General features: G+C 41.3%; 1 protein-coding gene across 6 annotated transcripts in view; it reads left to right on the top strand.

Annotated features, from left to right (window-relative positions):
• The window catches only part of LOC122556561 (uncharacterized), a 112,511-nt gene extending 99,471 nt beyond the window's left edge, over positions 1 to 13,040 (top strand). For 5 of the 6 annotated variants that reach the window (XM_043703368.2, XM_043703371.2, XM_043703369.2 and 2 more), the window contains 3 exons: positions 396 to 445; positions 7,683 to 7,789; positions 11,118 to 13,040. In XM_043703368.2, coding sequence (XP_043559303.2) covers positions 396 to 445; positions 7,683 to 7,789; positions 11,118 to 11,185 — 225 coding nt within the window. In that variant the 3' untranslated portion in view covers positions 11,186 to 13,040. Of the gene's footprint in view, positions 1 to 395; positions 446 to 6,295; positions 7,660 to 7,682; positions 7,790 to 11,117 lie in introns of those variants that run through there. The other variant, XM_043703373.2, reaches the window with a different exon arrangement.
• The last annotated feature ends 1,415 nt before the right edge of the window (positions 13,041 to 14,455 follow it).

A 14,455-nucleotide genomic window follows, 5' to 3' on the forward strand; every position in this document is an offset into this window, starting at 1 on the left:
ATTGAATATTCTGACGTGTTGAAGAAGGCTGTAGACTTTGATTAGTCAAACGTCAGTATTGTACAGGTCACTTGGCCTAAACCGTTGCCACATAATTTCTTGGATTTTGACAGAGAATTTGAAATATTTGTGAGATTGCTACAATCTATCAAATTTCTCACTGAGATCTCGAGGGATAATGAAAAAAACCTTTTGACTCACTGGCATGTACACTGATGGTTCTCATAGTAATGCAGACAACTTCAGAGTGCAATCTTATCGAAACATGTTATTCAAAGTAAATTAATAAAATGCAGATATGACATTTTTATAAGATAAATGTGATTGTTAATTAAATCAGTCCTCATCTGCCTGTCCAAGACATTAAAGGATTATATGCTTCTTTTTTGCTGCAGCTTCAGCAAAGGAGCATGAATAATGAGAACATTCAGTCTGGTGAAGAAATGTGAGTACTTAATTTCCTCAGGAAATCACATACAGTGCATAAAGCTCACTGAGTGATCTGCATGAGCACCTAGTTAGTTTTACTTCAGGAATTATTAACAACATTGCTTCTTAACAAAAAATGTGACTTTATTTCATGCTTCAAACACTTACATGTAGGTAATGGGGAAGAAATTTGATAATCTCCCAATCTTCAATGATGTTAAACAGCTGGATATGATTAGAAAGCATAGCAAACTGACCAGGTCATCATGTGCCTTTTCTGACAGAAGTTGGGAACATTTCTCTTACCCATGGATCAATGCTGTCCACTTTGGTTGAGATGATAAGATCAACCAGTCTGTAAATATCTAGGCAACTGTAAGTGGTAAACTTAATAGGAAAATGGTCTCACCTCTGAACAGCAGAGCAGAGTGAGTATAAGCATCAGGGACTATAGCTTTTAAAAAATTCTGAATTCATCTTTTACCAAGGGAGGGTGCTGACTGGTGATCTTCTATTTAAAAATAATTTCCCATAATTGTTAAGCTTATTTAGTTTTTAAAAAATGAGTTTTGGCTGGTAATTTTGATTGTGTGGAATACACATCTGTAATGTGTGAAAACTTCAGAATGTTTCTCATATTTTGAAGAACTTAGACAAATGGAGATACAGGAAGTAGCTACATCTGGAGATGCTTGAGCTCTTGATTCCGTCAGCTGACATCACTTTGGTGTATCCATGAGGTCAAGAGCTATGTACATCAGAAGTCCCTGCATGTGTTAACACCAGACTTAGGAGTTTGCTGGTAGAATAGAAATGAGTGGCACCAACCAGTCAAAGAGGACCAGATATTTAATGTAACAATTACCTGACAGCATTCTGCCCTAGTTGGTAACACTGCTGAGAATAATGCTTCTTTTGGGGAGTACAGACATCGTCAAGATCACAACACTATCAGTAACTCAACTGGACAAAAGCAGGAAGAAGATTTGAAAATCAATGTTGATAGGGAACGCTATAGTTCAGGTAAAAAATAAGCAATTCTGTGGTGACTGACATGAATCTGGAATTACATATCGCCTTTTTGGTTCCTGGATCAAATGTTTATTGAGTATTTGCAGATCATTCTGAAGGTGGAATGGAGTAAATGTCCAGCAATTATCGTTCATATTGCTATGTACACATATGTTGAAAGAGGGATATGACCTTTCAGGCAGAAAATAGGATCCACACAAGAAACTAGCAAACATACTGAAAAGGTAGTAAACTCAAGATTACTTCCTATGCCACATACTAAAGAGTACAAAAAAGGAGCCTAAAGAAGATGAATGCATAGCTGAAGCATGAAGGAGGGCTTCCGATTCCTTGGACATTGGGAGTCATTCTAAGAAAAGTATGTAGGTTATACCTACATCGAACAGGTATCAATGCCCTTGTAGGTTGTCTTAATGTTCCATTGTGGAGGTTTTAATCTAACATGAGAAGCACAACAGTTAGCAATAGTAAGGTATTGGATAAAATAAGAAGGAACACAAAAAGACCTAAATTGAGTTTCCTATGAATATATGTGAGTGAATGTTATGCTATATTTAATTGGTGAGCTGCAGCTTCTGAGTTTTCTCTGGGAATATGATATCAATATGATAATAGACATCTAACTCAAAATAAATGGTGGACCTAGGTACAAAATCTTTCTGGGTACAAGGTGTCAAGAAGTATAAGAAAGGAAAGAAAGACAATGTGTGGTAGCAGTGTTGAAAAATGTGTTGAAGAAGGGTTTATGCCCGAAACGTCGATTCTCCTGCTCCTCGGATGCTGCCTGGCCTGCTGTGTTTGTCCAGCACCACATTTTTCAACTCTGGTACTCCAGCATCTGCAGTCCTCACTTTCTCCCGATGTGGTAGCAGTGTTAATTAAGGAATATATTAAAGTGATGGAAAGACAGGATATCCTAAAGGTCTCAAGGGAAGAATTTATTTGGTGAGAGCTAAGAAGCAATAGAGACCTTTAACTTTAGGTACATTCTATAGTCAATCAAATAGTGATGACCGACAATAAGTAAGGGCATAAGTTCTATGCATGACATAACAATTAGCTATTTTCATTAATTACCAGAATGATCAACCAAAATGTCAATTATGGTAGAAATGCAGGTGACTTGGTCTGATTGGATAGTTCTTTCAAAATGCGAGCACAACAGTCAAATAGTCACCTTCTATATAAAACCATCTTCTCCAAGTCAACTTAGTTGTTCTTCCAAACTGAATGAGGAACCAAGTACACTGCCAATTCTATTATGCTGAAAAGTGAAATTCACTGTTTTGATCCTAATAAAAGCAAATTACTTTACCAATAAATATGATTCACGTAGATCTCTTTTTAATTTTTTTCCATCCATTTTGTTTATCAAAATCTATGTACATATGGATTGCTAATTATCTTATGATATTTCCTCACTTGAAGGCATTAATTAAATTGTCAAGGTACTAAATTATCATTAATGGGAAAATAATCATAAAGACAGGAATGTTTCAGTACTGACTCTGGTTGCTAATTCAGATATATTGCAAGTCTAACCATATTACTTTTCCATGTCTATACTCCCAAATGAATCATCAGCACTATCTAACTCTCAAATTGTTGCTAAGAAAGCACGCTGTCACCACAAAGAAATGTTTGACAAACCTTTATTTATTCAGACAGGGAAATTAGCCAGAACTGCGTCATTGTAGTTCTGATGATTTCATGCATAAGTAATGTGGTCATGAAGTCTGTTTCACACAGATGATATGGCAAATCATTTTCATGAAAACACTATGTTGAACATTTCTTGCAACTGGTTTTTAAGGCATCCTCATTGAAACCATATAGACTGTAAAAAAGATGAGTTTAATTCTGTGTCCCCATACAGCAAGTATGTAGCTGAATCCAGTAGTAATTGTGCCGAGACACAGAGAAGACAAGGCAAGAAGGAATGCTTTGAAGGAAGGGAGAGGCACTCATGCGCGAGAAGAAATGGCCTTGGTAGGCCACTTCGCTGCTCTATCAGCCAAGAAAATTACACTTAGATTTGAGGAGAAATGAATGTAGCAAGTTTTTAATAAAGCAATATCTACATAAAATTGGACAGTATTGTCGACAGTGTTGATGACAGCACAAAATTGCAACAGGATACTGATATCCATTTCAGACCAAAAAGGATAGATCTGGGTACTTCTTTAGAAGGCACAAAATTAAAAACAGCTGATATCCAATGAGATTTGGGAGTACAGGTGCATCACTCTATAAAATACCATGAACTGGTACAGAAAATAGACAATGAGGTTAATGGAACACTGGCCTTCCTATCAAAGAAGCTGGAATGTAAGGATGCAGAAGTTATGCTGCAGTTATACAAAACCCTGGTTCAACCCCACTAGAAGTACTGTGAACGGATCTGGGCACTACACCTTAGGAAGAATATATTGGTCATGAAAGGAGTTCAATGCAGGTTTACAAAGAAGATATCTGGACTTCAGGGGTTACATTATGAGGAGAGATTAGACAAAGCAGACCTTTATTCTATTGAATTTAGAAGGTTCAGGCATGGTCCAATTGAAGTCTTCAGGACAGAGCTCTTAACAGGAAAAGACAGGGCAGATAACAGTTATTTCCACTGGTTGAAGATTCTAAAATCAAGGGGCATAGTCTAAGAATTAGACTCCGGTTATTCGGGAGAGATGTTTGAAGGCTATTCAACATGCAAAGAGTAGTGGAGGTTTGGAATTCTCCTCTTCAAATAGTGGTCAAGCTAATTCAACCTAATTCAACAGTACACAACCTCATCTCCATAGGGGATCTCCCAACCACAGCTTCCAACCTGTTCAGGAACCCCGCACTACAACCCCACATACCTTGATACTGTCCTAACCTCCCCCACACCCCCGCCTCCCCCACCCCTGTCCAGGAACTCCCTACATATGTTCAGGACACAACCCACGCCCTCCCCTCCTCAAAGACTTTCATTTCACTGGCCCCTAATGCTTCATCTTCATCTATATACCTCTATCCGTCATAATGAGGCCTCCAAGCCCTCCGTTTCTTCCTCTCCCGGCACCCCCACCAGTACCCTTCCACGACATCCTCATTCGTTTGGCTGAACTGGTCCTCACCCTCAATAATTTCTCCTTTGAATCCTCCCACTTCCATGGCCCACCCGCAATGGCTCCAGCAATGCCTGTCCCTTTGTCGGTTACGTGGAACAGTCCATTTTCTGTAGTTACACCAGCATCATTCCCCACCTTTTCTTCTGCAACATTGATAACTGTATTGGCACCACCTCGTACTCCCACAAGGAGGTTGAACAGTTCGTCAACTTCACCAACACATTCCACTGTGACCTCAAGTTCACTTGGACCATCTCAAACACCTCCCTCCCCTTGCTGGACCTCTCCCTTTCCATCAATGGTGACCAACTCAACATGGACATCTTCTACAAACCTGCCGACTCCCACGGCTACCTGAACTACACCTCCTCCCACCCTATCATCTGTAAAAATGCTATCCCTTATTCCCAATTCCTCCACCTCCACCACATCTGCTCCCAGGAGGACCAATTCCACCACAGAACACACAAGATGGCCTCTTTCTTCAAAGACCGCAATTACCCCTCCCATGTGATCAAAGATGCCCTCCAGTGCATCTCATCCATTTCCCGCACCTCCACCCTCAAACTCCACCCCTCCAACCACAACAAGGACAAATCCCCCTTGGTCCTTACCTTCCACCCCACCAACCTCCACATACATCGCATCATCCTCCACCATTTCTGCCACCAACAAACAGACCCCACCACTGAAGATATATTTCTCTTCCCCCCCCGTCCGCTTTCCATAAAGAACATCTCCTCCTCAACTCTCTTGTCAGATCCACGCCGTCCCCCAACCCACCCTCCCCTCCCAGCACCGTCCCCTGCCACCACAGGAATTGTGAAACCTGTCCCCATACCTCCCCCCTCATCTCGATCCAAGGCCCCAAAGGAGCTTCCACATCCATCAGAGTTTTACCTGCACTTGCGCATGTGATTGCGTGTATCTTAAGCTCCCGGTGTGGTCTCCTCTACACTGGGGAGACAGGGCACTTACTTGTAAAACACCTAAGAGAACATCTCCAGGACACCTGCACCAACCAACCCAATGCTCTGTGGCTGAATACTTCAACTCCCCCTCCTACTCAGCCTCGACATGCAGGTCCTTGGCCTCCTCCATCACCACACCCTTGCCACCTAACTCCTGAAGGAAGAACAACTCATCTTCCGCCTTGTGACCCTCCAACCCCCAGCATCAATGTAGATTTCACCAGTTTCCTCATTTCCCTTCCCCCGCCTTATCCCAGCTCTGATCTTCCAGCTCAGCACTGTCCTTGTGACCTTTCCTACCTGTCCATCTTCCTTCCCACCTATCCAGTCCACCTTCTTCTCCTACATATCAGCATTACCCTGACCTCTGTCTACCTATCACACTCTTAGCTACCTTGTCCCTACCCCACCCCCTGTCATTTATCTCTCCACCCCCTCAGCTCACAAGCCTCATTCTTGATGAAGAACATATGCTTGAAATGTTGATTCTCCTGCTCCTTGGTTGCTGTCTGACCTGCTTTGCTTTTCCAGCACCACACTCTCGATTCTGATCTCCAGCATCTGCTGTCCTCACTTTCTCCAAGCTAATTCAATTGTTAAAGTTAAATCTGAGGCAATTTTTAAAGCAGGCTTCCGTTTACTGGATTTCCTATTCTGACATGTGAAGGGCTGACAATTTCAGCATAACTGAAGTTTTGCCAGTTTGACTCTTTGCAATTTTACTGAACCTCTTTCGCATGTTTTTTTCAACAGGAAAACCTGCCAACAATTTTTACACTGAGGATTTTCACATCCTGGTCTCCCCGTTGACAAACAAAATGTCTGCACTTTTAGTCTGTGTAACTAAATTTGTGGACCTGTTTATAATCTCATAAAATCTATGTATCTTCAAAATACGGCATATGGTGTATTATTAGGAATTGTGTAAATAGCAATACGCATAGTGAAGAGATGGGAAGACACGTGACTGAGAGATGATAGAGAATGCTTGTGGTGTCAGACCAGGCGTGTGTGGTACAGTGTATAGTAATCCTACTCTTTCTGCCGACAATTCAGTTCCCACTCTGAAACTAGATTAACCAACATATGGAGATTCAACAACTGTTTTGGTTCATGTATTACTAAATTCCCAAGCTGATATAATATTATGTCATGCCACAGTGTGAAAGAAGGTGAATTTAAGTTTACAAATTTATCACATGGTAAAATTAGAGGGAAGTCCACAGCACTTCTCATCAGGAAGGGATGGATAATAGGATAATAGGTCACATGAAGAAAGAAATTTAAGTGTTTGTACAGTGCAGTTTATTGTTGCAGTTTCGGAAATGTAACAGCCATTTGGTGCACAGCAAATTCCCAGTACAATAATGTCATAATAACCTGATATTCTTTTTTAAGATGTTGATTGAGGCCAAGACACCATAATAAGTCTCAATCTTTTCTTCAAAATAGTGTCACAGAATTTTACATGTACCTGATTGGGCAACCAGATCCTCAATCTACATCTCAGTTAAAGATGGTAAAGTGACAGCAAAGCACTTCGTCAGCACCTAATAGTATAAGCTTTGACTTTTGTGTCTAATTCTGGAATGAATTTGAATGGAAAACGTTGACTGAAAGGCAAGAATGCTACTTGTTGAACAAGGTATAGATCTGTAAGAAGCTTCGTGAAATCCATCTGATCTGATGATATCACATTGTCTTTGGGCAAACAAGGATTCAAACACAAAGTCCTGATGGACTAAATCTCTCTCGTAAACTTCATAATTATTCCTAACTAGCCAATTTAACTCATACCTTATGCTGTCATGCGTTAAATTACATTATGTTATAGACTGGAAGAGTTCTTTCTATTAAGATTCAATGATTGTTTATCATCAACCATTGTCAATAATTTAGGTTCTCAGACACAGAATAGAAAGGACGATCGGTGGCAGCACTCCACCCCAGTTACAATATGTGGTTGATACCACAACATACAACGCACCTAATTGAGCTCTTGATAGCTCAGAAAAATTAGAGATTTAAGTTGTTGCCATGTTCCTCTAGACCATTAAGACAAATGAAATAAGAATTTTATTTTGAAACCCCAATAATTGGCAATGTCAACGCAAATAGTAAAGCTGATGTTTTATTACAGATATTTGGCATTATATTCATTTTCTCCCAACAAGGAAGATGAACTGGAGGTCAAACAAGGAGACATCATTAACGTTGTGAAGAAATGTGGTGATGGTTGGTACTTCGGTATGTTACAAAATAATAAATGTCACCTATTCTTCAGTGTGTTATTCAAGTAAAACTCAGAAGATCTAACTCATTCCGACATGAGTGATACAATATGAGACAAATGGTGTCTAAACCACATGATGTAGTCAATGCCTTTCATAAATGCTTCACACTGTGGAGATCTCCTGTTAACTTCACTATGTCTTTCATTATTCTTCCAGTGTAATGCAAATTTCCTTATGTGCTCCCTATGCATCTACAAAACATGAAAATGGAAATATCAAAATTGATTTCATATTTTCCTCAAAAGAATTAAAGTACATTGTTTCACCAATGCAACACTGAAATTAATCAGCACTTTATGAATGCCAAAATACTACTTACAGAGTAGGTTATATCCTGTATATCACATTGAACATTACATATGTTCTATCTATGCCAATACTTGTTTCTGTTGTGGTATTTAGCATACTGTGACAATTTGAATAATGTTCATGAGCTAAGGCCAAAAACTTTGACTATAAACCCACCTTTTCACTTTGCCCTCACAATGGGGACCATGATATTTGCATGCATGCTTCTGATACTAAATGGGAGGAGCACTGTTGTGAAAAGGGAACATATGCCAGAATTAGGAGCAAATTATTGCAGATGCTGTACTGAAAACAAATATTGCTGGAAATCACAGTGAGTCAGGCAGCACCTGTGGAGAGAGAGCAAGCTAATGGTTCAAGTCTAGTGACTGCTTCAGAGCTGACTTGAAGTATGAACAGAATGACCAATGATTATGGTAATCATGGAATGCTGATTTCATGCAGTACTACCATTTTGGAGCTCAGGGCTCCAACTAACACCCTGCTGGAAATCTGAAATAAACACAGGAAGTATAGGAGGGACCCAGCATGTCTGGCAGCAACAGTGGAGAGAGAAACAAGGCGAATGTTTAAGTCCAGAAGTTCAATCCCAAGTTCTCAAAGAAGAGTCATTCTGGACTTGAAGTGTTAACACTGTTTCTCTCTCCATATATGCGGCCTTTATTTCTCTTAACCTTTCCCTTCATTTCCTGGTTTAAATTATTACATATTTCCACATTGGGTACATGCAATTACATTGATTACAACTGTACACTAATAATCTCATATGACTGGAATTTTGTGACATGTTCAATAACTGAAGAGAAAAACTCAATTTAGTTAACTACTAAATCAGTTGAATCCCAGGTGATATAGGATTGAAAGCTAATTTGAATAGAAGTAAGGGAGGAAATTTGCAGCCTTTTTTTTGCAATTTTCTGTCATGACACTGAAAAGTTAGCCAATGGAAAACAATAGCATCTAATAAAAATTAAAGAAAAATACAGCAGATGCTGGAAATCAGAAATAAAACCGTGAAGTGCTTGAAATATTTGGCAGATCTGTCGACAGAGAAAGAGCATTAACATTTTGAGTTATACATGGCTGAAATGTTTTATAACATTGAAAAGACGGAGAAAGAGAAAGAACAAAGAGGAAAATCTATGATAGGCTCAAGGTCCTGTTGAACATTTCTTCACTTTCTGCTTTTATTTCAATATATTGTAACAACATCTAATTATTTAGTTTGGAGATTGACTCTGACTCTGAATCGGTACATTGTGTCACCTGCAGATTCTCAGAACTGATGCACTGTAGTTCGGGCACAAAAGTTAGTTTAAGCTGCCATTTACTGCATAAAGGGTGAATGAGAGGGGAGAAATTGGGTATCAATTGGTGACAATTATCCTAATTGGCAAAAGAAAAGGCATAAAGGGTCGAATTACGTTTTGTGCGTCCAGTGCCCCAAAATAATCGGAAATAAATATCTTACAATTGGGCTGCCTTCCATGGAACAGATGTTGGGTCTTACTCACTCAAATGTTCTTGCTAGAACTGTGGCAAGAGACTTAGTGACATGCACACCCAGAGCACTGACACTCCATGCTCAAATTGGAGCTCAAAGAAACATGCAATGTCTGGCTTCAGTGTTCATTTTTGTCTGGATGGTGGGACAGTAGGACCTTGACTGGGTTCAGCGATTTGTTTAGGTAAGTTTGAAATAATCAGCCAGAGGAATGACTGAGTGACTGTAAAAGAGTGGTCGTGGAGAAAGATGGTGGTGGGTACCTTGGGGGTGAGTTCCATGAAGAATATTACTTGGGGTCTGCAGTATTGTTGCTGGCTGGGGCTTGAGTTTGATTTTGTGAGGTCGAGGAATCCTGGAAAATAAAATCAGTCTGTAGTTTTGTTGGATGGGCCTCAGTAGAAGAATATCGTTGGTGAGAAGTGAGACTGGGACTTGGAAAAAGATAGGTGGAGTGGTTGTGAGCTGAATGTGTGGAATGCATTGCTACCTGGAAGTCAGAGTCAGAATTATGCTAAGGTTTAGAGACCTTGAAACTTTGGATGAGGAATATCAGCAATGATGTTGGCCTCAGGAGCAAGTTGAAGTTACAAAATGGAGCAGAGCATGCATTAAACACCTTTATTGCATATATTTGTCTTCCTTATTTAGATCTTGGCAAAATAGCATCCAAGATACCTACTATATGCACACAGCACTTCCTCAATTTTTTTACACAAAACAGTACTGGCAGCATTGAAATCCCCTTTTATGCAGCCAAGTGCATTAACAGGGAGGCAGTTTGTAGATAATCATTGCTTTCCTGAAGTGATATTTTCAAATGGTTAACAACAGGTTATGTGTCAGTCAACTAAAACTCATAGTAACATCCAAATACAAGGAAGAGAAAACTGAACTTGAGCATTGCTTGTAAAAAAAAATTCCTAACTGGTGAAAAAGTAAGATACTGTATCTTCTATATTATTGAAATAGACATTTTAAGTCATGTTGCATTAATTGTATTAAAGTGCAATAATCTATCATCATGGTCATTTATTTAATATGAAATAGACACGAGGGTGGAATGTTTATCAATGTTGACTGAAAGCCTCTTATTATAGTTATGCTTTTACACGTAATTTTAATAAGCCCCTCATAAACAAGGACTATTTTATGTTTTTTAAGTCTAGAGCATAGTTGGCTCAATGTTAAAAAATGTCTGGTCATTAATTTACAATATTTTTACAGCACACTTGGTTATGAGGGGGTGTAAGTGAATGAATAGCCAATGGAATGTTTTTGAATTATAGTTGGTCACATCAACTTTATTTGTTTTTTTAAATTACAATGTCACCATATTTATGTAGCAGGCAATATTTATTCAACTGTATTATTTAAATAATAATACGCATGCTTCACCTTATACCTAACCTTAACTGAAGAGTGTACTGCCTAAATTATTCATTGCATTGATATCTATATTTTATAGGTACATCCAGAAGAACCAAGAAGTTTGGCACTTTCCCAGGAAATTATGTGGAAAAATTGTGTTTATGACCAACAGAATTGATTCTCCAATTCAACCAAGATAGTACCCTGGGTGAACTCCGAGCCTGAATGGGTCAGGAAATGCACTGAAATGAACATTCTGTAGGCAAAGTGAAGTCCCAGTGGTAGATTCATTTGGCCCAGAATTAACTGGAAGATTTTGGTTGATGCATATGTTTTTCTTTAAAGAAGTTTAGGTCCATTTGATTTATGCTGTTCCTTATCTCAAGTCATGGCAATATGAAAGCTTCCATGTTACATTCACTGCAATATCACTTCACTCATTAACGCCTGTGCAAAACATCAGGAAACAGGAATTGTTACATTTTCCCAAGTTCTCCAGACATAAGCTTAGATGCAAAATTTTGGGAACAGCAGGAACTGAAATCATTCCTTGCAATGATTGATTGTAATTCTTTAACAATTTATTTTTAAAAGTTTTTAAAAGTTTTAAAAGTTATTCCTTCGTATTGAGACCTTATTGAATCCCACTTTCCAGCATGTGACCCATAGTTTTGAATGTGACCACATTTCAAAGGCTTATCCATGTATGCTTGAAAGGTTATGAGATCTTCCTCTTCTCCCACTCTTCTAGGTGATTTTCACCACCCTCTGGGTGAAATAATGTTTCCTCAAAATCCCTCCGAACCTCCTGTCTTTCACTTTAAAATTATGCCCCTTGTTTTTGTCCCCTTTGATAGCTGCTTTCTATCATCCTGTCCATGCTCCTCATAATAATATCCACCTCAATCAGGTCCTCCATCAGACCTTGCTGCAATAAAGAAAACAACCTGAGCTTATCCAGCCTCTCTTCATTGTTAAAATGCTCCAAACCTGATGACATCTTGTTGAATCTTGTCTGCATCCCCTCCAGTGCAATCACATCCTTCCTATAATGTGCTGATCTGAACGGCACACAGTACTCATGCTGTGGCCTAACCAAAGTTTTGCACAGCTTCAACAATATCTCCTTATTCTTCCAATCAAAGCCACAACTGATAAAAGCAAGTGTCCACTATGCCTTATTAACTATCCTAATAACCTGTCCTTCAACCTTTGTGGACAAGAACTCCAAATTCTTCTGTTCCTCTGAACTTCTTAGCTTCTGAGTATGCTGCCTTTCATTGAGTCGTGAGTGTGTTGCTGGGAAAGCACGGCAGGTCAGGCAGCATCCGAGGAGCAGGAGAATCGATGTTTCGGGCATAAGCCCTTCATCAGGAATGAGGCTTGTGGGCCAGGGTGCTGAGAGTAAATGGTAGGGGGTGGGGCTGGGTAGCTGAGAAAGCAATAGGTGGATGAAGGTGAGGGAGAAGGTGATAGGTCAGAAGGGAGAGTGATGGATAGGTCCAGAGGGTGGTGCCAAGTTGGAGGCTTGGGACTGGGATAATGTGGGGCGAGGGGAAATGTTGAAATCCATATTTATCCCATGTGGTTGCAGGATACCAAGGCGGAATATGAAGCGTTCTTCCTCCAGGCGTTGGGTGGTAACAGTTTGGTGGTGGAGGAGGCCCAGGACCTGCATGTCCTTGACGGAGTGGGAGGGGCGTTGAAATGTTCAGCCACGGAGGGTTGGGGTTAGTGGTTGAGGGTGTCCCAGAGATGTTCTCTGAAATGATCTGCAAGAAGGTGTACTGTCTCCCCGATGTAGAGGAGACCACAATGAGTGCAACAGATGCAGTAAATGACATTGATAGAGGTACAGGTAAATTTCTGACCGATGTAGAAGGATCCCTTGGGGCCTTGGACGGAGGTGAAGGGAGTGGTGTGGGCGCAGGTTTTGCACTATCTGCAGTGGCAGGGAAAGGTGCCAGGTGTGGTATGTGGGCTGGTGTGGGGCGCGTGGACCTGATGAGGGAGTCGCAGAGGGAATGGTCTCTCTGGAATGCTGATAGGGGTAGGGAGGGAAATATACCTTGAGTGGTGGGGTCCGTTTGGAGGTGGCTGAAGTAGCAGAGGATGATGCAATGTATGCGGAGGTTGGTGAGGTGGAGGGTGAGGACCGGGGGTGGGGTTCTGCCCTTGTTACATTGGAAAGGGTGGGGTTCAAGGGCGCTGATGTGTGAGGTGGAGGAGGTGTGCTGGAGGGCATAGACTGCAAGTTGCAATCATGGAAGAAGGAGGCCATCTGGGATGTTCTGAGGTGTAATTGGTCATCCTGGGAACAGATGGTGGAGGTGGAGGAATTAGGAATAAGGAATGGGGTTTTTACGGGAGATAGGATGGGAGGAGATGTAATCTACGTAGCTGTGGGAGTCGGTGGGCTTGTAGTAGATGTCTGTGCCCAAAGCCAGCCGCTGGACATGGTGATGGAGAGATCCAGGAAGGAGAGGGAAGTGTCCGAAATGGTCCAGGTGAATTTGAGGTTGGGGTGGAAGGTGTTGTTAAAGTTGCTGAACTGATCAATCTCCTCGTGGGAGCACGAGGCGGCGCCTATACAGACATCAAAATAGCAGAGGAACAGTTTGGGGGGGTTAGTGCCAGTGTAACTGCGGAAGATGGACTTTTCCACGTATCCGACAAACAGGCAGGCATAACTGGGTCCCATGTGGGTACACATGGCTAGCCCTTTGGTTTGGAAGAAGTGGGAGGATTGGAAGGAGAAGTTGTTGAGGGGAGGACCAGTTCAGCCAGGCGGATGAGGGTGTCAGTGGAAGGGTACTTGTTGGGATGGCATGAAAGGAAGAAACAGAGGGCCTTCGTCGTAGCGGATCGATGTGTACAGGGACTGATGTGAATGGTGAAGATGAAGCCTTGTGGGCTGCGGAAATGAAAATCTTGGAAGGGGTGAAGGGAATGGGTGGTGTCACGAATATAGGTGGGGAGTTCCTGGACTAAGGAGGAGGTAGGAAGAGATGAGTTCGGTGGGACAGATGTAGGCTGAGATAATGGGTCGACCAGGGCAGTCAGGTTTGTGAATCTTAGGAAGGAGGTAGAATCAGGGTGTGCGGGGTTCACAGACAATGAGATTGGATACTGTAGATGGGAGATCCCCAGAAATGATGAGGTTGTGGATGGTCTGAGAGATGATAGTTTGGTGATGGGAGGTGGGGTTGTGGTCAAGGGGGCAGTAGGTAGAGGTATCTGAGAGTTGGCGCCTGGCTTCAGTGGTGTAGAGGCCAGTGAGCCACACTACTACGGCACCCTCTTGTCTGCGGTTTGATGGTGAGGTTGGGGTTGGAGTGGAGGGAGTGGAGGCTGCGCGTTGTGAGGGCAGGAAGTTGGAGTGGATGAGGGGGGAGGACAGGTTGAAGCGATCGATGTCACAGCGACAGTTTGAGA

Source organism: Chiloscyllium plagiosum, unplaced genomic scaffold (assembly GCF_037043375.1).
Source record: "Chiloscyllium plagiosum isolate Xiang-an unplaced genomic scaffold, Cpla_swu_hap1 HiC_scaffold_16, whole genome shotgun sequence".
NCBI classification, from domain to species: Eukaryota; Metazoa; Chordata; class Chondrichthyes; order Orectolobiformes; family Hemiscylliidae; genus Chiloscyllium; species Chiloscyllium plagiosum.